This window comes from Marmota monax, unplaced genomic scaffold (assembly GCF_021218885.2).
Source record: "Marmota monax isolate L192 unplaced genomic scaffold, Marmota_monax_Labrador192_F-V1.1 WCK01_AAM20220418_F8-fsc00002, whole genome shotgun sequence".
In the NCBI taxonomy this organism is placed as follows: Eukaryota; Metazoa; Chordata; class Mammalia; order Rodentia; family Sciuridae; genus Marmota; species Marmota monax.
The window spans coordinates 8,280,486-8,307,228 of NW_026693571.1; the positions used below are offsets into that span (position 1 = coordinate 8,280,486).

Consider the following 26,743-nt stretch of genomic DNA (forward strand, 5'->3'; position numbering starts at 1 on the left):
TCACAAAATAAAACGATTAAAAGGACTGGAGATGTAGTCCAGTGGCAAAGTGCTCCCGGATTCAATCTCCAAAAAGAAATAAATAAAATATGAAAACCTGTCTTTCAGAGGATAATTTATAATATTTTCTTTTCTGGAATATTTTAATTTGATGGGCACAGGCAGGGTTCGCACAAACATCAGAAACAGGTTTAACTTCACAGTGTAAACAGGGTTCAAAAGCAATCAGAACCATGCCAATTATATTTTGGCTTTTCCCATCAGAAAAACTGCACAAACGTAAGATGCACAAAATTTGGTTTATGAGCCATTTACATAAAAATAATCGAGGAGTTACCCCGGTCGTAGGGGTATTTTAGATTTTCAACTACTCAATCTACCCACAGCTCTTGCCAAAAGGGCCCATCAAGGTGTCCATGTTCATATCAGGTACCTTTTTTCCTCTGCCAATGGCTAATTGGACCAAGAAAACAACCCAATCCAGGGTAATTCAATCCAACAGCTGGACCACGAGAGTAAAATTGCCTCTTCCTGGGAAGTTGGCATTGGGAAGCTGGTTCATTTTCTATTCAGTGTGACCTGTAGACAGGCAGCATCCATGTCAGCAGGGAGCTTGTTAAAAATGTTGACTTTCCCTGCGCATCTGTTGAGCCATGATTTGAATTTTAACAAAATCCCCCAGGTAACTTTGTGGACATTCAAGTTGAAGAGACACTAAGCAGGATGGGGATGGGGTTGAGGACATGCAAGATGAAAGGTTGTATGGAGTTTGCAGTAGGTTGGTTTCACAGCACAATGGAACACAGGCAAACCAATGGTATAAAAAAACCATAAATGTCCTGCATGCAAAGGCGCTTTGCCCAGAGAAGAGGAGGAGCAAGACAGACCTTCAGAGAGAAGCAGAGACAAGACGACTTGGGATGAGGGAAAAAGGGAGTAGCCCCAGCTCCTTAGGCTCCTCGGGCTCCCCTTGGGGTTCAGGGTATTTCATTTAACGTCTTGGATGGATGTCTGGTAAACTGTGGTAACTTTATGATCAACACCCTTAGGGCAGCTAGCTCCAGTGGGGTCTTAATGCTAATCCCTTATTATTTTTATATGACATTTCTGTGTCATATAGCTTCTACCAAAACTTTTTTAAAAATGTAAAATAAACTGCCTAGTGCTCCCCAGCATTTGGGGTCCCATCTGGAGTCTGGTGCTCAGTTTGAGCTCCTTGCTTTAGAAAGGATGCTGCTATATTGGAGCCAGGCCTCCAAAGAAGGGGCACTGGCTATAGTTTGAAACTACGTCTATGAAGTCTGAAAACATAATGGAAGAATGGGCATCAGAAGTAGTAATAGTTGACATTTAGAAGAGAAAACTTTCTGGAGACATGTCTTGAAATAAGACACCATTTTAAATATTTGAAGAATTGGTCTCCTTGAAGTTAGAGGTAACCCAGGTATATAGCTCACCATAGGAAGAAGTTCCTTACAATTGTAACAGCATCACAGTTGTCAAGCTCCCTGTTCCTGCAAGGGTTGAGTTAGAAACTGAAGCCAGAAGATTCTCTTCAGAGAGATGGGAAAGGACTTTGGTACATATCATCTCTCAGATTCTCCAGTTGCAGGGCCAGGATCACAAAGGCTCTTCTTTCACGTATCATGTGCAATCCCTGAGGTCCAGATTTTTCATTCCTCTTATGCTCTGAGAACTCTGCTGAGTTTTACAACAGTGTTTGAACAAGACGATGGTAACAATTGTGTGGGAATAAAATGCCGCAGTCCGGCTGCAGCAAAATTACCTGGGGGGTGACGAGCAACTTGTGTACATTGATACAGCAGGAGTGGGAGCCGTTTATTGTAGGACAACAGAGGTATTTATACATTCCACACAGCTTATCTTAATTAACATAAACTAGATACAGCAGTCACCCAATAAGAAATCTCCACACTTAATGGCTCGCTGGCGCCACCTCACAAACCACTCCCCCTGGCAAAATACCAGGTGCCATCCTGACTTGTTTACAGACCTTAACAATAAAAAGTCATTTGGAATCCAAGAGATGAATTGAAAGAAAACTATGATTTTGAAGTGATAAAGGAGCAAAGCTGGTTCTGAGAGTTATAATATAGTAGCGAATTGAAAAAGTTGTTAGAGGAAGAGAACTTTAAAGCCAGATTGTGGAAGGAAGCTTCTGCTTCCTGCCATTTGTTATCTTGATTTTCTATTTTAATTTCTTAAAAATTATCCTTATCCATTATTTCATGAATACAGGAAGTACAGACAGTTTCATTATAATTCACAGCTCAGGACAAACATATGCATTGCATATGAACCTGCTTCATAATTTAGCAAACACAAAATAGCTTGCACACTGATTTGAAAAGCAGCATTTAAAACTGAAAGGGGAAACTCCAAACAACGGATTGTTGAAGGTCAGCTTAAACTAATAGAAGAAAATCAGAAGATCAGAGCAAAACAAAGCAACAGAGTTTGAATGCTCCTTTGCATCATAATCATGCACATCATTGTTTATTATCCTCAACCAAATAATTTCTTATGAAATTCCCAATGCCAATTTTTAAATTTTTCTGCATTGTCTCTTGGGCTAACACAGCCCTTCTTTCCTCAGATCTTCAATTATCTCATTCTTCTTTATCCCTCTATTTGTCAAAAGTGTTCAAGGGGTGTGGCAAATAGCATCTTCTGCCCTCCTTTTGGGCTCTTGTAATGGTAGGGGGAAATTCCCAGCTCAGAAGCATGTTAATCCAGCATGTGTGCTCTGTGGCTTCAGGGAGCCAGAGTTCAGCAAAACCAGCCCCAGTGAATGTAAGGAATGTGAATAATTCTGCTTTGGAATCCATGAACTGCTCAATAGAATTCAAGGACAATTTCTTTTGTGCTCTTTCTGCTCTTCTGTTGAAATGTATCATACAAGAGAAGTGAAAATAAATGTATACCAACACTCCACAGAGAAATAATAACACCCACATGCTCGACACTGAGACTTAGAACACAACCAGGCTCCAAAGTGCTGGAGTACCCATCACAAAGGCCTTCTTTCCTAGCGCCAAAGACAACTACCCTGATGAATTCTTTGCCAATAATTCACTTGCTTTGCATTGTAATTATACCACTTAAACCTGCATCTATAAACAACATGTTAATTTTTCCTGCTTATGAACTTTATAAATGAATTATTTGGTTTGTAAAAGTTGCTTCTTTCTTGTTTTTCTGATTAGCTAATATTAAACACTGTTTTTGTTTTTTTTTTAATTTGTTCTACTTAGTTATACATGACAGCAGAATGCATTTCAATTCATCGTACACAAATGGAGCACTACATTTCAATTCTCTGGTTGAGAATTACACGATGTAGAGATGCACCAATCATGCAATCATACATGTACCTAGGGTCATGATGTCCATCTCATTCTACCATCTCTCCTACCCCCATGACACCTCTCCACCCTGCTCTTTGCACAATCCAAACTTCCTCCATTCTTCCCACACATACCCCCACCCCCATCATGGATCAGCATCCACTAATCAGAGAAAACATTTGGCCTTTATTTTGGGGGGATAGTCTTACTTTGCATAGTATAATATTTTCCAACTCCATCCATAATTTTATTCTCTTTTAATGCTGAGTAATATTCCATTGTGTATATATAACACCGTTTCTTTATCCATTCATCTATTGAAGGGCTTCCACAGTTTAGCTATTGTGAATTGAGCTGCTATAAACATTGATGTGGCTGCATTACTATAGTATGCTGATTTTAAGTCCTTTGGATATAAACCGAGGAATGGAATAGTTGGGTCAAATGGTGGTTCCATTCCAAGTTTTCTGAAGAATCTCCATACTGCTCTCCAAAGTGGCTGCACCAATTTGCAGTCCTGTTTTTCAGATTAATCCATTTTCACATGCACAGCTGTAACTCACTTATTTTAAGTGCTATGCAGTATTCCATAATAAAACCCCATTTTAAAAATCCATGTTATCATTGATGACTTTGTATGGCTTCCATTTGTTTTTCTTTTTTTCTTTTTCTTTTTTTTTTTTGGTATCATGAACTCTCATTTGTACTTTGAGATGTACATGTATATGAGTTTCTCTGGGATATCTGTCTCAGATAAGAATTGGTAGCTTGTAGGATCTGAACGTGTTAGCCTGTAGTGAACAATGTCAAAGTGAGTGCATCAACTAACACCCCCACCAGCAGTGTGTGGGAGGATGGAGGATCCACTTTCTTGCTGACTTTAAAATGGTTTGCCCATGACTAGATATGAAATGGTATCTCCTTGTTTCATTTTGCATTGTACTGGTTACTGTGATCGATCATCTTTTGCTGTGGCATTTGTGTTTCTTTTATTTTTTTTCACCTCTACATTGTTTCCACGTTTTTATTGATGCATGATAGTTGTATACTAGGATGCACACGTGTAACAATATAATTTGGACCAATATCATTCCCTACCATTTCCCTGTCTTCCCTCTTGTGACCATTTTTTTATTGTATTTTTCCTATTGACTATTGGAAGTGTTTATTACTTCTAGATTTACATGCTCCTTTGTCAGTTTTATCTATTAAAATTTATTTTCAAAGCTTAAGTCTTATACTTTTTACCTTCTTTATGGTCCACTTTTAGGAGTAGAAGTTCTTAATTTTAACAATAACTTATTAATGTTTTCCTTTTCTGGGTCTTATTTAAGAAATTCTTCTTTCCCCTAACATTATTAAAACATGCTCCAATAAATTCTTCTCAAAACTTTATAGTTTTGCCTCCCAAATTTAAATGTATATTCTATCTGAGTTGATACTTACATTCACTGTAAGGTAGGAATCTGTATTACTTTGTGAATGGATAATTTATCTTCTTAGCAGTATTTACTAATAGTCCATTTTTATGCACTGATATACATTGCCCACTCAGTCATCTTTTGAGTTTCTCTGTATAGGTCTTTATTTCATTCATCTACTTGTCTGTCCTGCAACAGTACCACATTTCTTAGTTATCATTTGCATTACAATAATTTCCAATGTCTGATAAATCAAGTTCTCCTATTTAATTCTTCTTTACCAGTAACTTCCAATTTTTCACACAGGGTCTATATCTATTTATATTTGCCTAAATATTGACCCTTTCAATTGCTCTTCATTTTTTGCCATGTTTACTTGATTCTATTTGGGATCATTTTACTTCTGCCTGAAAACTTCCCTTCAAAATTTGTGTTGGTACAGGTGGGTGTTCTAGTGACTTTAGGTGTTTGTTCTTTAAAGTCTTGGTTTTGCCTTCACTTTTGAACATTTTTGATGAATGAGGAATTCTAGGTCTTTAAATATCTTAAACATATCCTATATTCCTCTAACTTTCATCATTTCTATTGATCAGTCATCTGTTTTATTATTTTTCATTTGAAAGTAATGTTTCTTATTTCTGAGTGCTTTTAAATTTTCCCTATTTTCTTTGTTCTATTTGTTTTGTTTCTACTTGTTCTGTTTGGTTTTACAGTATTTTTAAATCTGGTTTATTATTTTTCATTTTCATTTTTTATTATTTTCATTTTTAGAGTGTTTTCATACATTATCTCTTCAAATATTGCTTTACTTTCATTATCTCTCCTCTTCAGTTATTGTTTCATCATTTTGTATGTTTGTTTTGTTTTATTTTCTGAAGAACTGGAGATTGAACCCAGCCCTCTACCTCTGAGCTCAATCCCCAGCCCATTTTTAAAATTATGAGATAGGGTCTTGCTAAGTTGCTGAAGTTGGCCTCAAACTTGTTGATCCTCCTGCCTTAGCCTCCCGTGTCCCTGCCAACATGCTTGGATCCAGTTTATAACCTTTACAGATTCAAGTTCTTACTGAAATTCTTTTTCTTATCCTGTGCATTCTCCAATATGTAAACCTAAGTTATTTTACAAACCTTGTCTGATAAATTAAATAACTGATTCTCCCAAAAGTTTGCTTAATTGACTTTTTTTGTTTCGTTTTATTGTTGTTTTCTTTCCCTTTTGGTTTTTGGCTAATTCTCTCACTTGTCTAGTATTATTATTGGGTTTTTTTTATTATTATTGAGGGCAATTTTGTATATAAAAATTTAAAGAAATCAGAGATTCTGAATGTCATTATGTTCCTCCAGAGATGGTCCACTCTTGCTGGCACCAAAATTAAAGATTTCAATCACCTTAATTCTATTTTGGAATAACCTAATTTGAATTTATATCTCTGTGAGGATGGAATTGTTTCAGTTAGCTTTTTATTCAAAGATCTTATATGAAAGCTTTGATTAGTTATAAGGGCTACTCTTCTTCTGCAGATGCTAAATTATGAATTTTGTTTCCTAGCCCCATAAGACTATCACAAGCTTTGCTCCATTTTTATAATTCTTTGCATATCCTTTCAGCCTGTTGTTTTCACATTAGCAAATAATTTTTAGGTGTTTTAAATTTTATTTTTAATTAACATAGTAATTATACATATTTATGGGATACAGGGTGATTTTTAAAAATAAATGACAGCAGAATGCATTAAATTCATATTACACATATAGAGCACATTTTAAAATATATTTATCTTTTAGTTATAGTTAGACACAATATCTTAATTTTATTTATTTATTTTTATGTGGTGCTGAGGATCGAATGCAGGGCCTTGCACATGCTAGGCGAGCACTCTACCACTGAGCCACAACCCCAGCCTGAGAGCACAATTTTTTATACCTCTGATTATACAACATACATAAAGTATGTTCAGACCAATTCATGTCTTCATACATGTACTTTGGATAATGATGTCCATCATATTCCACCATCATTGTTAACCCCCTGTTCCCTCTCTTCCCCTCCCACCCCTCTGCCCTATCTAGAAAATTCAACTCAAAGTGGATCAAGGACCTAGGAATTAAATCAGAGATTCTGCACCTAATAGAAGAAAAAGCAGGCCCTAACCTTCATTATGTCGGGTTAGGCCCAACTTCCTTAATAAGACGTCTATAGTACAAGAATTAAAAGTAAGAATCAATAAATGGGATGGATTCAAAATAAAATTTTCTTCTCAGCAAAAAGAAAGAAAGAAAGAAAGAAGGAAAGAAAGAAAGAAGGAAAGAAAGAAAGAAAATCTGTGAGGTGAATAGAAAGCCTACATCTTGGGAGCAAATTTTATCCCTCACACATTAATCTCTAGGGTATGTAAAGAATTCAAAAAGCTAAATATAAAAAAAAAAACCCAATCAATAAATGGGCCAAGGACTTGAACAGACATTTCTCAGAAGAGAATATACAATCAATCAACAATTATATGAAAAAATGTTCATCATCACTAGCAATAAGAGAAATACAAATCAAAACTACTCATCTTACTCCTGTCAGAATGGCAGCTATTACGAAGACAAACAACAATAAGTGTCGGCGAGGATGTGGGGAAAAAGTTACACTCATACATTGCTGGTGGGACTTCAAATTGGTGCAGCCAATTTGGAAAGCAGTATGGAGATTCCTTGGAAAACTGGGAACAGAACCACCATTTGACCCAGCTAACCCTCTCCTCAGTCTAGACCCAAAGGACTTAAAAACAGCATACTACAGGGACACAGCCACATCAATGTTTATAGCAGCACAATTCACAATAGCTAAACTGTGGCACCAACCTAGATGCCCTTAGGTAGATGAATGGATAAAAAAAAGTGACATACATACACAATAGAATATTACTCAGCAATAAAAGAGAATAAAATCATGGCATTTGTAAGTAAATGGATGGAGTTGGAGAAGATAATGCTAAGTGAAGTTAGCCAATCTCCCAAAAAACAAATGCTGAATGTTTTCTCTGATATAACGTGTTTGACATATTAGCAAATACTTAAAGAGGAAAAGTGACACTGTCAGGTTCACCTCTGCAGTCTTCATTTGTTCTCTCCAAGAGCTTAGCCCCTCAAATCCTTATTGCTTAGTAATCGCCTGATGTTTTTGAGTGAATTACTATTTGGATTTTATCTAGTTCTTCTTTTTATTTATTCTATTCTTCTTCACAGCATCCATTTTATTTTTTAAACAGTTTTTCTAGTTATTTAGCAGAAGGTTCCTGATAAATCTAAATTTACATGACCAGACTTTTCCATATGCATTTTAGAAACAATTTTTCAAGTTTGATTGAAAATAGTAACATTTTTATTAAAGTGTTATTGAGTCTATATCTTTGAGAAGTGACAACTTTATAATATTAAAACTTCCTGGGGTTGGCGTTGTGGCTCTTGTAGCATGTGCAAGGTCCTGGGTTCGATCCTCAGCACCACATAAAAATAAATAAATAAAATAAGGGTATTGTGTCTAACTACAACTAATATATACATATATATATATATATATATATATATATATTTTTTTTTTTTTTTTTAAACTTCCTATACATGAACATGGTATGTCTTCTTTTGGGTCATCTTTAAAGTTTTCCATTTTTAATGTTCTCTGTAATGGAATCAGACACCTAATAGATTTATTCATGGTTACTTCACATTTATATTACTATAATAACCAATATATTTTAGCTACTTTTCTAGTTAGTATTACTAAGGTGTATTGAATTTGTGTTACAACTGGTAATTCAACTATAGATTATTTTGCATTTTCTGTGAAAATAATCAGAATGTAATTTCCTTATGTTCATCTTTTACATATTTTAAACATCTAATCTTACTGTTTTAGTAACATGAGAATTATATGTACTTTGAATATTTAGTTACATTTGCCTGTTTTATCAGTCAGGGTTCAATCAAGGAAGCAAATCATTAGATATTATGTTATGATTATTTATTGTAAAAATTAATTCTTACATAATTGCAAAAGGATCTGGGAAAGTAAGGTCTAGAAGGGATTTGGAACATCGGAGTATAATGACTGATCAGGAATCATAGAACATACAATGGAACCTATGCACAAGCTGGAATTGGCAAGGAGAGCTATGAAGCCAGGCACTTCCAACTTCCCAAGTGGAGCCGCTGAGAGAAGGCTATGGAATGTGGATGTATCTGTGTCTGGTGGTGAGGCTGGGATTACTGGTATGACTTGGGGTCAATAGAAAAGGTAAAGAGATAATACAGAGTAAGGAACAATAAGGAAAATCTGCAGCCCAGCAGCAATCTCCATGAGAAAGAGTGAGCATTCACTGGCAACTGTGCCTCTTTCACTGCATCTAACCACGATGACCAACTAAATCACAAAAATACACAGAAATGAACTCTGGGAAAGTTACATCTTACCTTTGTGACAGCACAAGGCTACCAATGTGTAAAGCCTGGTGTTTCTCTTATTCCTAGCCTATAGCTCTAGTTAGAGGAAACTGTCAAGTTCTCAGCAGGAGAGTGCTTCAGGCAGGCCTAGAGCTGAACTGCACATGAAACAATACAGATAAGGGTTTCTCATTTAAGAACTTAAAAGAAGAAGAAAGAAAACATAAAAGAAACACAGCAAAACATAAAATCTTGCCTGTCACAGCTACTTAAATTGACTAGATAGTTTTTATTTCTCCCAGCCTTATTTATGTTTAAGGATTTATTCCTATCACATTTTCAATTGTTATGCAATAATCATTTATTGGCATGGAAAGGGCATTAGTTAGAAATCAAAGCTAGTAGGTAGAACCAGAACCACATGGATTCAAAAGAACACAGTGTCCTAAGTTTTCATTAGGAGCGCCAAAAGAGGGCAGAACGTTCATTTCATATGTAGAAAATGACATTTAGTCAAATGGAATCTCAATCAGGTATTGTGTACAATGGACCATCAGAGTTAGGCAATGAAAATATTCAGTCTAGAAAAAAATCAAATCAAATATCTTAGATAAAAATATTCATGGGGGCTGGGGATATAACTCAGTTGGTAGAGTGTTTGCCTAGCATGCACAAGGCCCTGGGTTTAATCCCCAGCACCACCAAAACAATAAAACAAAAATATTCATTTTAAAACTTAGGTTATAAATAAAGGAGAATGTTTCTAGTGGAACCATGAGAATGCAAGAAAAGAAGATAAGACGTCTCTTCAGGGTGACTCACTGACCAAAGTACACAAAGTACATTCCCCCCCACCCCCACCCCTTAAACTGACCAGATTGCAGAAGGACAGTCTGGTGAAGGACTTAAAATGGTCCCAGTTTCTAAGGTATCAGAGTCATTGAAAGCTAAATGCAAACAGGGATTTTGTGGTTCAAAGATAATGGCATATTATGTGTTAGTGTGGTTTCATGTAATTTCTTTGGTTATTCACCAAAATCCTGTATGAAGTACAATAAGGTAATCCAAACCTTCAAAAATGCTAACTTTTGGAGAAAACAACAACAACAAGAACATTCAAATAAAGAAAGAAAAACTTGGGGGAAATTATGGCTATTCTTTTTCTGAGGTCAATTAATTCATCAGAAATAAATATGTCTCCTGATCCTCTAGAATATCAGTTATTAATTAAAGCAAAACAAAACACTGACAAAATATTAATTAGCTGGGGGGGGGGACTGAGGTTGTGACTCAGAGGTAGAGTGCTCGCCTACCATGCGCAAGGCACTGGGTTTGATTCTCAGCACCATATAAAAATAAAGATGTTGTGTCCACCTATAACTTAAAAAATAAATATTTAAAAAATTAGCTGGGAAGAATGTCATACTGAATAGTTAATTAATACCCATAAACCTTAAGTCATCCTCCCCATCACCAAATCTTTACCAAAATTTCTATAAAATATCCACTTGAAAACACAAGTTTCAATTATTTTTAATTCTGATTTTCTACTATAACCAAAATCTGGGGTGTTGAAGAGAAATGAAAGACAAAAATAGACAAAGGGACTAGTTAATGCATAAACTGGATAATCCAAAGCCCCAAACAATCCAAAATTATTGCATTAGGCAAGTTGTGTTATGTGTAGTAACAATGCATTTGCTGCAAGGAAAATACTTAATTAGAATAATATAAAATTTTACTTTAGAAGTCAGAGTTATAGATTCAAACTTAAAAAAAAAATTATAATAAGGTTGGCAAATAAGGGTGGCAAATCACTTTGGTTCAACTCTATCACCACCAACAACTATAATTAACTACTTAATCAGGAGTACAGTAAAATGTTTATGTTTTATGGTGATTTTATTTAAATAATTAGAAGAAACTGATTGCCATCCATAATGAAAATGAAAATAAATCAGGGAATTTGCTTACAATCTCATATGTGAAAAATAAGTCTGTGCAAACACACAAAGGAAGAATTTAACATTTTCATGGGAAAAAATGCTGTAATGCTGTAAGAATAATAATGATTGAGAAATACTGATGTCTTTGGGGAAATGCTTTAAAAATTAAATGATTTCATTCAAAGATTTTAAAAATATAAAAATAAGTAATCTCATTCAGCAAAAAATCAAGTTGTAAATTCTTGTACTTTTCATTAATTTATGATAATTCATTCTGCAAAATTACTAGCATGGACCAATAGTTAATAAATTCCTTCAATGTATCTAAACAGTAATTTTATAATATTCCAGTCATTTCATGAAATTGAGTTCAGAATACTATCCAGATCAAAGAAATTACTTTGTAACTGACCAAACCTGCTTTATCCTCAGATTTATTCTGAGGGTGCAGGGAAGAAAAAAAATCTATCTGTATTGGCTATTAAATACACCACAGTTCATTAAGCACAATTGTCCCAATTCTCCTGGTCGCTCTTCTTTGAAAATCAGAAATGGGATTGCTTGGAGGAAAACACAAAAGCACAACTACACATCTGCCTCTAGAACCCTGATTAGGTAAGTAACATTGAGATTGTGGAACCAAAATCTTTAGTATTCTACTTTTTGAAAGAAAAATATACTGTCCATCAACACGGTTTGTTCTTGACCTCCCTTTTAACTCCAGTTGTCACTGAGTCAGTTCCATTTGGCATGGTGGATCTTTGTGGCTATAATGACTGGAGAAAGGTGGGGCATCTCAACTTCATAGGAAGGTAGAGGATAGTTTCACTCCATTACCTGGAGACCAGACTTTTTGTCACTGGATGGTGGGATCCAGCAGCCTTGCTCTGTGCCTATTCCAGGTATATGGGGTTCCTGTCTCCATGGCTGCACTGACCCTATATAAAAAAGAAAAAAAGCAAATTAAAAAAAAAGAAATTTAGTATTCACATTATTCACAAGGTCCAACAAAAGAGACCCTTAAAAACTGGGGTTTGAGAATTGGCCTGAAATACAAAAAGAACACATTCTCAAACTATTGTGGACTCAATTTCAAAAATTAAAACTGTCTTGGTTGGTTGAGAAAATCCAAAGAGCTATGCACCTGATATTGCTCTTTGGCTTTCTCTGTGTACTTCCTGTCTCCACATCTGGACCATAAATTACTTTGGAACAAACTCAAGTTTTCAGTGCACTTTTATCCCATTCTCTCAGTGTGGTCTTCTGCCCCTAGCAAGTTACTTTGCACTTAACTTGCACCAGTTGATATTGGCTAAGGTCAACAAAAATGACTCTATGAATCTACCACAAGTACTATGTTTTCAAGGACTTTCTAAGAACAGAGAAGGGATTGGCTCAAAGCCAAAATTGAGCTTTATCTCCTTCCCCAAGCACACTTTCACCCCAGGCAGCTGATCGGGGATATATTACTCATATTGGGAGACAGTTAGATGAGTGGCCCCATAAAATGGGTTAAATTGTTTATAGCAGAGTACAAAAAAAGTAGACATTCTAAACTATCCCTGACTACACAGCTAACTATAATGAGTCTTTAGTTTTTTTCTAAATGTAACCACATTCTTATCATAACATTGTGCTGGTGAGTGACTTGAAAAATTATATAATATGTACCTCTAAAGTAAATTACCTTCATAAAAAAGAAGTATGTGCTTTTAGATGCTTAAAAAAAGTTCTATGTAACCACATAGATGCTGTTACTTTCTAGTAGTAACAAAAAACAAAAAATAACAAAAAACAAGCAGCTTTTCAAAATGCTGAATTTTTAAATTATCCAGGCAACAGTAATATATATATATTACTTATTGTGGTATTTATGGTTTTTATAGTCAAGTCTTAAGTGTAGCTTAACATCCAGGCCTTGTTCAAATTAGGCAATAAGGATTTACTGAGTTTAGTATTTTGGGTTACCTGGAAGCATGTGTACAAGAGAGGTTTTAGAGTGACTTTTCCAGAATAAGAAGCCTATGTTCTCTCTATAAGGAAATCTGAAAAGAAGGTTATGGTAATAAGTATGAAGGGCAAATATCAGAAAATAAAGTAGAACTGATATTTTATTAGCAGTGGAAATGTTTTTGTTGGCACAAAGATTCTCTAAGCTTTTTCAAAGGCTTATGACACAAAAGCATGTTCAATAATGTCCTCCAGGCTATGAAAAAACAATAATGCTATCTAAGACACAGCCCAAGAGATTTACCATAATACAACTCCTGGCAAAAGTGCTATGTCAGAGGATATTTAACTCCATTTCTACCTGAAGCAGACTGAGTTCTAGAACAGTTTGAGAACCTGGGTTGATTTTATTGTCTCTCTGTGGCCTGACTGGACTTCATAGCCAGCCAGGGATCTGGCCGAGGTCTAGCCCCTGATAAGACTTGAATACTCTGAAATCTCCAGATCAACTTACATTCACAGGAATCCTTCCCACCAGAACATAAACACATTTTCTTGAAGCCATTTACACTGGATCTATACTGACAGCTATCCATACAGATTCCAAACCCAAGAACGACCTTAAAACCCTAATTCAAAATAAGAAGTCACTCACTGAGCACTTGCTCAAAGTGACCTAGCAGACTGCTATGTGACTAGAGTTTTAGTGAACATGGTAATCTCATATAAGACAAAAATACAGTCCAAATTTGTTTCTCTAAAGCTCTATGGTATTTAAATACAACCCAGATGCCCACATAACTTATATAATTTTACTACTGTTTTTCTGGTTAGATGAGACTTTTCACTGAAAAACACTCATGATCCAGATAAAGATAACCATTCACCAAGCTCCAGGGAGGATAACTGGACAACATCTGCTGCCTGGCCATCCTTGCCAGCGGAAGGCTGACTCCCATTCCTGATGTCTTGATGTTCCTTTATGACCACAAACTATAGAAAAGAAAAGGAAAAGAGAAGTTATGGTTATAATTCACAAACCATCCCATCATACATCAATTAAAACCTATGGCTTTATCATATTCATATACCTTATCCTACATAAGACAACAGAAAAAAGAGTCTGTCAAATTTATTTCTCTAGCTCATGAAAGACTCCATTTTAAATTAGAAACTCTATGCTACTTTCTATTAAAGCAACTGGACACTACCAATATCTGTACTGAAGATTCTATTCTAATTCTGGAATCCCAGTTTTGGGGCATGGATCCCTGTGGGCTAACATTTTACTATAAATAATCCAAGAATCCATAAGTATTCTAAGCATTGTTCATTGGCCAAATAATATCACATACATGTTTGTATATCACTTTCCATATACACACAAATTCATTTAAATATAAGTACTAATAACTAATAGTGCAAATACTATCTTGCAGAGATCCATCAAATGTTTTCTTACGGTTAAACAGACTGGGAAACAGAATTATAAAGGGAGACCCAGAAAAAAACATTTCTCTTCAGTCAACAAAAATGATCATTCTTTTCATTATTTGGATTGTCTAACACTGATCGGGCACTTGGAATGCAGGCTGAGCAGAGTTCACTGGCTTGCTCTGAGGCTAGATAGATTAGATAATAAAATAGATCAATGATAAAAGAAAAAAAAATAAAAGAAAGAAGTGACCCATGCTCTAGGATAAAGGACACAGATGGCTGAAATCCTTCTTTGTCAATCAGTAACCCAGTAGAGGGACTGCCCAAAGTTCTGACTGACCATGCTCCACTGGTTCAGAAATGGGCCTTCCACAGGAAGAAGCCCAGAACCCAGAATCAAGAGAATAGGAATTTGAAATTATAAAAGTATAGGAATGGATGATGAATGGAGTCAATTAGGGAGAAGAGAGGGGAATGTTGGTAATAAAAGGGTAAATCTCATGAACATATGTTCTCATTTTCCACAACACTAATCACCCTTTGTCTTCTCCTTATTAATGGTCTCTCTGCAGAAACATTTTGCAAAACCAATATGGGACCACTGTTTAAGGGCACAGGCCCATTATTTCTGGTTCAAGTCAAAATCCCTCCCTCTACACCACAAATGTTCCAACCATTTGCCTCTCTGCTGGAAGAACACAGGACCCAAATTTCTGGGCTGAGATGGGGAAGGCAGCTGATGGAACCAGATTTGTTTCTTCTGCTTCTCCTTCCAGTTTGGGTACTCAGCTCTCTCCCACTCCCTCTGGTATCTGCAGCAGCAGTTGGTGTGGATGACACTTATGACAGCTGGGGAGGACAGAGCTCAGCAGCCCAGGCGTTTCCTAACAGCACTGAGCCAACAAGCAAGTGACATGCAGCAAATGTTTCTGAGCTGGGAATGTAGCTCAGAACTTGCCTAGCACATGTGAAGCCCTGGGTTTAATTAAAGCATACACACACAAATTAATAATAATAATAAAATAAATAGGGCTGAGGTTGTGGCTCAGTGGTAGAGCGCTCGCTAGCACGTTTGAAGCCCTGGGTTCAATTCTCAGCACCACATAAAAATAAATAAATAAAATAAAGGTATCATGTCCAACTACAACCAAAAAAATAAATATTTTTAAAAAATAATAAAACAAATAAAAATAAAGGATTGTGTTTCTCCTTATTTCCCCTGATTTAAATTAGATAAGCTAAACCTGCCATCCAAAACCTAAATGAAATACCACACAGATTGCAAAGCAATGTGGGTACTTCCAAAGTCCACAGTCAGGAGGCTTCCAAGAACTGAGCAAATTCTACAGGTAAATCCTCCCAGAATCACATACTGTGGCACTTACAGAGACTTAAGGGATCTGAGAGACCATCTAATCTAAGTCCCTTGTACTGAAGAGGAAGCAAGATCCTTAGAGCTTAAGGGACTTGCTGAAGATAGCCAGGTAGTAAGGGAGATCTCACATTTCTTATTTCTATACTCAAACTCTACCAAAAAAACAAGTAAACACTGAATGCCTATAACAGTAGGAACACATGATCACTTGTTAGTAAAGAGCTCAATCACAAGAAAGTTACCCTCTGGGATGCATTGTGAGGTGGGGTTAGGGGAGTACAGATACGTGGAAAGAGCTCCAAACATTGCCTTTCCCCCTGCAAAACTTCTTCCTAACAGTTCTTCCCTAAGGTTTCAATCCTCCCTGGCCTGCTACATATTCCAAGCTTTTCTGCAACATACACCACAGATACACCAACAGAGCACACTCAATCAGTTCTCTGATGGATTTCTGGAAATGGAAATTCCCAGCATCAAGAGTTTAGCTTGTCGCAAGTCTTCCCTCTAGTGGTCTGAAATCAATACTGAAGCAGATGACCTGCCAAGTATCTTGAATTTCTAGATCTAGTATGTTTTTTGGAAAACATTCAGGGTTGACAGATAAAATACAAAACAGCCAATTGACTAACTCAAATCTGCCTTCGAATTAAACTTGAACTTTCATTATAAGTATGAATTTAAGCATCCTGTATTTTTGTTAATCTGGAAACTATTTTGCTACTGAAGTCTAGGGACTTAAAATGTGCATGAGGAAAAAATATTAAGAATGCCAGGAGCATAATCTTGAATTTTTAAGATATCCATGTGAAAGGGATCACCTAAAATTTGGGGAAAACTTCACATAACCTAATAATTTAAGTCATAAGAAAAAGGTATACATAGAAAAAAAATCCCCTACAATTCTTTTGCCATTAAATTAGGATGGTATTTTAATTCAGATTCCCTTAATATAGGACACAGTTCCTCCACCATCCCACCCCTAACCCTCCCCAGCTGATGTAGTGTTGGCTAACACAGATACTAGTTGAAAGTTATAACAGATTCCAGTTGCTCCAAACTCAGTAAAGGAGAAGAAAAAGTGAACTGGGATGTATATCAACCCACTTCTTGGCTTCGTCTACTTTGGTCACATTACCCAAGGTTGGGGGCAAGAAGACATTCCAGCCTCTCCTTCAGCAGGCTTGCCTTGGCTCACGTTTCTGCTTGACTCTTCATAGGGATTCTTTGCATTTTTCAATAGCAGCTTCTGAGTCCTGAGATAAAGCCAAAATTTGATACAATCTCAAAACAAACCATTCATCCCACTCACTGATGGCCAGGGACAACTATCTTGTCAGAAGAGGTCTATCAACAGTGCACATGTGGTCAAGCACATAGCTGAAGATAAATAGCCGGTAAGCAGCCACTCTTATCAGCACAGTGCAGTAAATAACCACAGATCTGTTCCCAGTGAATTTTACAATTCTGGATAGATTTCAGTGAAAAGAAAAAGAAAGGGCTCTGATGAGCCTTCTTTTTGAAGTAACAGCCCTTACCACTTTTGATTTTAGGAATAAGAGCACTGAATCTAAAGACATTCGTCTTTGTAAGTAAAGTCTCTGAATTTTTCTGCTGTGCTGCTTAGAATTCCAAGCCAATGGGATGGGGATGTAGATCAGTGGTAGAGCACTTGCATGGTATATGTGAGGCCCCGGTTTCAATCCCCAGAAACACACACACACACACACACACACACACACGCACACACCTCCAATTAAACAAATCTAGCAATTTGCCTTTAGTTTTCAATCCAGATCTCTGAAAGATGTCAGTATAATGTAAGACATAATAACATCATAATACATCAAACAGAGAAAAATAATTATAGCACACATGAATTTGTTTCTTTTTTCCAACTTTTTCTACACTATTTGTCAAGATCTACCTTTGTTTTGGCATATTGTCCAGTGGAATGACCTATATAGATCATTAAATGTTCTTTTCTAAAACATCTGAGTTTAAATACCAGTTTAAAAAGTGCAATGTAGGGCTGGGGTTGTAGCTGGGCTGGGGTTGTGGCTCAGTGGTAGAGTGCTTGCCTAGCATGCATGAGGCACTGGGTTCAATCCCCAGCACCACATAAAAATAAAGGTATTGTGACCATCTAAGACTAATATATATATTTTAAAGTGCAATGTACTTTAGATTAGACCTAGAGGAGTGAAGGGAGGGAAGCGGGTTTGGGAGTAGGAAGGATAGAAGAATGAATCAGACATTATTACCCTATGTGCACATATGATTACATGACCGGTGTGATTTTATATCATGTACAACCAGCAGAATGAAAAGTTATACTCCATTTATGTATGATATATCAAAATGAATTATACTGTCATGCATAACTAATTAGAACAAAAATTTTAAAAAGTGCAATATTACTAGGTGGACCACTGAATTAAAATTTCAAGTTTGTGCCTGAGAATCTTGTCTCTCAGGAGTTGGCATTAAAAGTCTTAGAGTATCTGAATCTGATTGGGAAGATTATCATTCACAGATAATCACAGTAACAGCATTTATGAAACTCAATATGCCAGGCCTACACTAAACTCTTTACTTTGATTAATTCAATCTCATGATAACCCTTGAGATAAATACTATTTTTGTCCCTATTTTATAGCAAAGGAAATAAATGAATACAGGTATTAAATATGTCTGATGTCCTATTTGGGCACTAACTGGGACTAGAAGCTGTGTGACGTGATTCCAAAACCTATGCTCTTAACCACTACACTAGAATATAGCAGGATCTCAAGGAAGAGTATCTTGGCTCATATATTGAGTTTAAAAAAAAAAAGACATGAGTGGTTGTGTAGTACAAGTGAATGATGTTGGATTTTTATCTTAAGATAGTAGCAGGTATTGGTACATTCTCAAAGAATTGGAACCTATGAGTTAAGTGGGTCTCAGGTTCTTAGCCATAAAATGATATTATTGAACTAGATAATCTCATAAAGTCACCATCAGCCCAAAGTCTTCTAGGTTTTTTGGTTTGTTTGTTTGTTTGTTTATGGTACTGGGGATTGAACCCAGGATCTCACACACACTAGCAAGTGCTGTAACATGGAGCTTACACCCTCAGTCCTTTTTTATGATTTTATTTTGAGACAAGCTATCACAAAGCTGCTCAGGCTGGCTTAGAAATTGTGATCCTCCTGCCTCAGTCTCCCAAGTAGTTGGGATTAACAGCCATGTGCCACCATGCCCAGCAATGTTCTACTTAAGGAAATGCAAAATGAACAGGGTGATGCCTATTTATACCTTTACTGTAGTGTGATTTTTAAAAAATTAAAAGTGTGTTATGATTCCTTGGTTTTTAACTGTTAACTTTAAATGAATGAAAAATATAAAATTCAAGGATCAGAAACATCCTTCCAAAGTTAGAGAAGATACTGATTTTCTTTAATAAAAGGCCATATTTTGTGTGAAATTAACTCAGTGAAAGGCAGTCATGAAAAATTATAGTTACATTGGCTGGGAGCAGGGGCAAGAAGAGCATGGGATGCTAAAAGAAGAAACTGGAATTCAAAAATGCACACTTCTGGGGCTGAGGCTGTGGCTCAGTGGTAGAGTGCTCACGAAGCACATGTGAGACACTGGGTTCGATCCTCTGCACCACATAAAAATAAATAAATAAAATGAAGGTATACATACATGGAGTATAACTTATTTTTAAAAATGCACATTGCTTGGGAATGCAGCTTAGTGTTAAAGCACTTGCCTAACATGTGCGAGGCCCTGGTCATGATCCCCAGCACCACAAAAAAAAGTAAACAGACACCTGAACTATATTTGGACAAAGACTAGAATGGAACAAGAAAAATAAATGAATGCACTGATATTTTAGGGCAGTAAAATCCTGGATTTTAGAAACCTATTACTCCTACTACTACCTATTATTACTACTTATTATTAAAATGTAGTCCATAGATAGATAAGGGGCATCCTGAGGAGGCAGGTGTTCCCTTGGGAGGACTTAGAGGTTTGAAGGTACCAATGGGAAGAAAGGGTCACCTGTAGTAGTGAGCACCCCACAGCCCCAGGAGCAGCAGCAGAACCAGCACGACCACACAGACAGCCACCACGGTGATGTTCCGCTGCTGCCCATGGCCAGCATGGCGCAGTTCCCACCATCTCAGGTCTCGGTGCTGACATCGCTCCCCGACGTAGCCAATAACACAGCTATAGCAACATACAAACAGAAGTCATCAGAGACCCTGGCCAAGGGCATTTGATAGTCTTCAGACTCAATAGCCAGCCATCTCTGCATTCCCAGACTCATCTCTTTAGAAGCACATGGAAAATCCATCAGGGGTCAGCTGAAAGCACTACGGTTTATAAGTTAATGCCACACAGACTGCCCCTTTTAGTCTGCTTGCCCTGGGATTGATGGAAAATTATTTGCATACTGCCTCTATAAGGTATTACAGAACATTGATTAAAGATCAATTTCTCTTAGGCTAAAATCCTGAGGAGCCACCTTTTAAAACCAACACAAAGCAATTCAGCCCTGAGAGCCAGGGGAGTTTGGGAAACAAATGTTTGGCCAGATTGCAATGAACAAAGGTCAAAGGAAAGAAGAATTTGAAGGCAGATTCCCTCACTTGAAAGCAAACTAAAAGGAAGAACACATGTAGCCCCTGAACAGGAAGCACAACCTAAGGTAGGAAAGAAATTTTTTTCCTTTTTAATCACCACTGGACAATGACCCAAGAGAAGCTCACAGTGATGACACAAAAATTTTCTTATTTTATTAAGGAGAAAATACCTAACAGAGGGAAAAAAGGGACATTCACTCACAAATGCCTTACTGTCTCATTAATACAATGTAACTAGAATCATCAGTGATTGATTTACAGTTGAATTTTTCAAAGTAGATGAAACAATGCTGCCATCTAGTGAGAATGCTCATTTCCAGAAACAACTGGGATCTTGGGTAAACAACTGTATTATGATATTTGTTTTAAGAGAATTAACTTTAAAAACATGGTATTACAAATTCCCCAAAGAACTGAAGGGATGAATACACAGATAACTCAAATCAGCTCCTTTGATGGGAAGCAGCAGCCTGGGGAAAAAACACTGAACTAGCTCCAAAAGATCTGTCCATTCCTAGTTCTACCCTTACGTTATCACAGGAGCTTGGCAAGTCACTTTGAGAGAAAGGAGGGAAAGCAACAAGCATTTGTTAAGCCTCTTATGTGTCTGACATCATTACTAGGCACTTCAACACATTTTAGTTTTGATGGCATGTTCTCATTTTACAGGTGAGGAAACTGAAGCTCAAAGAATTAAGTAATTTGTACATGGCTACATAGCTAATGAATGGAAGGTTTGATTCAAGTTACTCTTTTATGTCAAAGCCTGTGTCCTATTATACCATGCTACTTCCAAAAAAGGCTTCAAGCTTTATTTGTAGATGTATAAAAGACCATTAGGTTATTCTAGGCTTTCCTGGGTACTACTTTGATTCTAGCTATCTTTGGTTATAATTATTTACTATCAATGCCTATCAGCCACTTTTAAACTCTTTGATATTAATGAGCCATACCTTTGGACCTCTCAGAGACTTGAGGGTTTTAAGGATGTCCATCACACGACCAAGGATCCTGAGAGCTAAGACAGGTTGCAGTAGCAGAGCCTTTCTGTCTTACAAGGCCCAGAACAGTCCCCAGTTTACGAGGGAGAAGGACACAAATCACGAGTCCTTTAGACTATTAATTGGTTCTTGTGCTAAACCAACAAAAGATTCTCTGGTCAATTAAGTTTGAATTTCTACAGTCAAATAATTTCAAGACATTCTAGATGAAATAAAGGTAAACAAGACTTGATAGTGTGTTGGTGGTGTGCTATGTATCAAGAATTGAAGGTTGGAATCTGAAATGTTTCTCAAATAGATTTGGTCACGCAACCCTGTCTTCAAGAAACATTGCACAGACTGGTGTAGGGGATGTTCATCTAAAGAAGATGTGCAACAGTGTGTCTGGTCAAAGCTAAACCAGAACGAAGGGGGATCTTCTCTGAGCTTAAGAGCTTTGGGGCCTCCTGAGACTCTCCAAGCCAGGAAGGCTTGGAGGAGCTGTGTGGGCACAGATACCTCCATGGCTCACTTCCTCTGCATTCAGGTCTCTGAGGGGAACTCCCACTGTCTCCAGGCAAAGAAGGAAGAGCCGGCCCCTTAAAAACCCTAGAATAAAAACCTGCTCTGTGGCAAAAGATGCAGTGTTTCCAATAAAGCTGGGCTGGAAAGCACTCCCTAGAGTTTTGTTATAGAATTAATAAAATACTAGGTGAGATCAGCAGGGCAAAAGGAGGGAAGGGTTGAATACTTGACTAAACCACATTTTTTTTTTTACTAAATATACAACTCAAAAACAAAGTTATGGTCCAGATTACTATGTATACTGATAATAGTTTTAAATATTGCTTTTGACTAAAGGTAATTAAAGGTGAATGTCATCTAATTTGTCATTTTGAACAAATTCTAGTTTAAAACATTATTAGAGAAATACGATATTTTCATCAGGATTTAATGATAGGAAGAAAAGCATTGTGCTCAAGAACTCATACTAAATGCAATACTGTACTAAATGCAATACAGCAACCTTTTTTTTTTTTTTTTTTTTTTGGTCATTGTAATGATTTTTATGACCTGAAGTACCATGGAAGAAAACAAATAAGACCTAATGAATTAGGACACTTGTTTCTGTAATTTCATTACTTGAGGGTATAAGAAATCATGAACAGGTAAAAATTGTTTATTTCTTAATATTAAAGAACATTAATTTCAAGTATACTACTATAATTTGTCAAGTTATCATAGGTTTAAAATTATAGGGGTAAATATAAAAATGAAAGCAGAATTTCATTAGAACTGAGTCATTTTGACTAATCTTCACGAACGTTTTTCAAATTTTTGCCATGCTGACATGATTTGTAATGCAAGGTCACACACACACATTCTGTCACAGAATATAACTTCCTCCATAAATAATTTAGACTATGTTTCTGTGCATTATTATTGATAAAATCATTAATGTCTTTAAACTTGTAGTATCTGTTCATGAGAGTCAGAATATTTTATCACTCCTTCAGGCTCGGAGAAAATTATCAATGAGACAGGGGTCTAAACACAGGAGACCTATTTATTTTTCTCTAGTTGGGTCCCTCATATTGCCTGGAAAATGTGAAATTCATTAAAAGTAAGATTTGGTGTAGAACTAGCTATTGTGAGCTTGAGTTTTATTAAAGGCTCCACAGGAAAGGTGTTCTGAGTGAGCCCTGTGGGAATACTTCATTGTTTTATGTCTTCCTCAAATCCGATTTCAGGGTACCATTTTGCCCATGGTGAAACCCTCATGTGGCAAAAAAAGGGAGCGGAAGACAATACCTGCAGCTCTCAACAATTGTGACTAAACAATAAAAATGTAAGAATCAACCACTAGGAAGTGAAGAAAAATTTATTTTAGTTTTGAAAAGCAAAGGTAAAAAGTTCAATGTGAATATGTACAACATTTTTGTAAATATAAAAACATATTGTGAATGTTCTCCATTTATTTGACAGAGAATAAATCAAAGTTTTAAGAAATTCTCCACAAACATGTTTTTCAAGCAGAATGAGAAATTTAATTCCTAGACCATTTGAGCAATTATTTAAATAAAAGGAAAATCACCAATTACTTTCCTTTATGTTTACCACTGGTGACTGGGAGGAGGTGGTGATATATATGCAAGGAAAGTGCCTTGAGGTGTGCACCCACACACCATAATCTATGTATTCATGTTTTCCTAAGGAAAAAAAATCTAATTATGAAAAAAATCTCCTACATATAATTCTACAAATTAGTGAAACATTATGGACTAGGATAGCACCTTGGTGCTGTCAGGAAGAACTGGACTTACTTGCATGCATAGCTGTCTACTGCTTCAACATACATACATACTCCACCATGGAGGCAGTACCCATCATGTGACTCAGGACATCCTGGGTAACTATTTCTGACCAGATGGTGGCCATCTTCCTGGAGGGTAGGGGGTGGTGTATAGTCTGGAAGAATCATAGACATCACTTTTATTTTCTGTGATAAAGGTTTTTTAAGTATTAATATCAGGAATTAGTTTCTGTGAACAATTTGTGATACCATGTCTCTCAGTAATGGTAGAGCTATCAGGAGCAACAAGAGTTTCTCCTTACCAAGCAGACTTTATGCCATTCACTATGAAGTTAACTCTTATTTCTTTAGATATTCTGAGGTATATTGGAGGCAAATAAGAAAATGGCCATCCTAAATCCCCATATGGATTACGTCACTGATCTCATATAAAAGCAAGTCTGTCATTCAAAAACACATAATAACCAGAAACACAAACTGATTGTGTGAAATGATAGCTAGCTTTAAGGTGTCATGGAACAGCTGGTGTTTGTTTGTCTTTAAACTATCTCACCAATAAACAGTCCATTACCCACCAAATCCTGGGAGTCTCAAAATTTTCTCCCATACAATATTTTCTTCTAAAAACTATTAAACTTTTAGGGGAACCCTCAGAGAGCAGACTGTGGCAACTTTAGCAGGAAGGAAATGTTTCTATAGCAGAGGAATGCCAAAATGGTAAGATCTCTTTTTGAATGATTCACTACTCTTTAATCCATTAAATCCCAAGTTTTCAATTCTGCAAATATTTCAATAAAATTGATATAGATGCATTAAAAGAGGTGGTAAATTATAATATAGAGCTTATATACATTATAAGTATTATAATATTATGAGTATATTCTTATTACTTTAACATAATTATATTATATATTATGTACTATATTTAAGTTTTTGTAGGTGTTTCACATCTGGGATGATGGGACAAAATGGACTAAAAGAAAAACATCAGGATGTGTAGCTGACTATATAAAGAAGGTTTTCAATATCTTTAAGAAGAACAAATTATCTGAGAAAAATAACATGCTAAAAAACAGAGCCCAGGCAAGTGCAGAAATTTCTTTTCTGAGGATGTTTTTTGTTTGCAGAGCTGAGAGGCAAGCAGCTGGCAGTGGGAGGAAGGACCCATCCTTCCAGGTTCTAGGTGAAATCAGCTCCCCATTTAGGGTGCTGAGGGTTAAGAAGATACTGCTGTTATGGGAAAAAGTTCAGGAAGCAAAAGTCAACTGCAATGAATGTTTAAAAAGAAAGTGAAGAGAGTTGGAATGCTAATTTTAGATCAAGAAATAACGACTTTTTATAGTAGCATTTTAAAATCCTACCAAGTGATTATTTTCCCTATTCTCCATCCTTGCGCCACTTCACTGAAGTGCTGCCAGTGGCTCTGTCACTACAGCTGTGCTGTCCAACATGGCAGCCATTGCAAATCAGGATCATTGAGCTCCTGAAATACATCTGGCCTACACCAAAATGTGCTCTAAGTATAAAACACATACCAGATTTGGAAGTCTTCTTACCAAAATTGAAAAGAATGTAAAATATCTCATTTTATACTGATTTCATATTAAAATGTTACTATTTGGATATATTAGAATAAATAAAATACGTTATTTAAAATCCAGGCATACTTAAAACCTGCTTTGCCCTGCAAAGTTTTTCCAGGAGCCCCAGGAATCAACATTACAAATCAGGAGATTAGTCACATAGTTAAAGGGAACCACCTGGGTACTCACCTATATTGAACTGCAAGTAATAAAAAAGGATTTATTCCAGATGCTATTAAATTAAGAAGGCCTGGACCATTTCAAGTTTTCAAGCCCAGTATCAACACAAAGAGTAAAGTCAGCTCTCCAGCCTGGTCAAACCGAATGATTTCTAGAATCTCTAATGCAAATATACTGGGGTACAGAATTTCCCTGAACCAAGTCTTTTCCCTTCCATCTAGACCACCCACCAACAACCTACCAGGGCAAGACAGTCCAGGTTCAGACAGGCGGCCAGCACACATGCAGGTATAGCCTCCCTCTGTATTTGTACAGTTGGCATTCTCTCCACAGCTATGAACCCCCAGGAGGCACTCATCAATATCTGTCAGAAAATGGGAATGGGGAAGAGTGGAGTGCAGAGGAAGGAAAGAGTGTTATGCAACTGGAAAGTCCAACATTTTAGAAGGTGGTTATATTCAACTTCATGTTTTCAGAGCCCTACACGTTTTTAGGGGTTCCAATATGAATGCTAGAGAAAGAGATGAACTGAATCGTTGGCTGCATACCCATTCAGGTGCTCTAGGCTCCTGACAGAGGGTTTCTTTCTTCTGCTTGGAAAGAAAGGAGACTTTGCCAAATTGGAGTTTGGTAAACTACTTCCAGGCAAACATTTAGAAGTTAAGATCCCAAAATTCATACTTAACTTTTGTAAACAGACATCCAGCCATTGACATAAATGTTATATCAAATTTAACATGTTTGTTTTTTTAACATAAACATGAACCATATAAATAAAGCATCCTTTCTTTCCCAACTACCTCCCCCACACACACACACTTTTCTTTCTCAACTGCCACCACCCTAATATTCAGGTAATTTCTGGCTACAACAGTCTCACTATATTTCTGCATTCCATGTCTTCCGCAGGGCACTCCTAAACACCAATGCCAGATAATTCTTCCTAGACCAGGATGATGATAACCCATTACTGCACCTCTTTACTGAAATGCTGCCAGTGGCTCTTTGTTCCTACCACTGTGCTGTCTAATATGAAAGCCACTGCAACACAGAAGCATTGAGCTCCTGAAATGCACCTCGTTCACACAGATCTGCTGTAAGCATAAAGCACATACCAGATTTGGAAGA

The 26,743-nt window shown here is 36.6% G+C and overlaps 1 protein-coding gene and 1 non-coding gene across 4 annotated transcripts in view; one reads left to right on the forward strand and one right to left on the reverse strand.

Annotated features, from left to right (window-relative positions):
* Egf (epidermal growth factor) overlaps positions 1–26,743 on the reverse strand; it is a 145,140-nt gene that overhangs the window by 34,764 nt on the left and 83,633 nt on the right. For 2 of the 3 annotated variants that reach the window (XM_046458806.2, XM_058583773.1), the window contains exons 19-24: positions 25,857–25,979; positions 23,863–24,007; positions 19,975–20,142; positions 17,060–17,177; positions 14,000–14,105; positions 12,000–12,100 (exon numbers count right to left, since the gene is read on the reverse strand). In XM_046458806.2, the coding sequence (XP_046314762.2) occupies positions 12,000–12,100; positions 14,000–14,105; positions 17,060–17,177; positions 19,975–20,142; positions 23,863–24,007; positions 25,857–25,979 (761 nt within the window). Of the gene's footprint in view, positions 1–8,780; positions 9,375–11,999; positions 12,101–13,999; positions 14,106–17,059; positions 17,178–19,974; positions 20,143–23,862; positions 24,008–25,856; positions 25,980–26,743 lie in introns of those variants that run through there. The other variant, XM_058583772.1, reaches the window with a different exon arrangement.
* On the forward strand, positions 9,848–9,920 carry Trnaa-agc (transfer RNA alanine (anticodon AGC)). The gene has a single exon. It is a non-coding gene; the product is annotated as a tRNA-Ala (tRNA).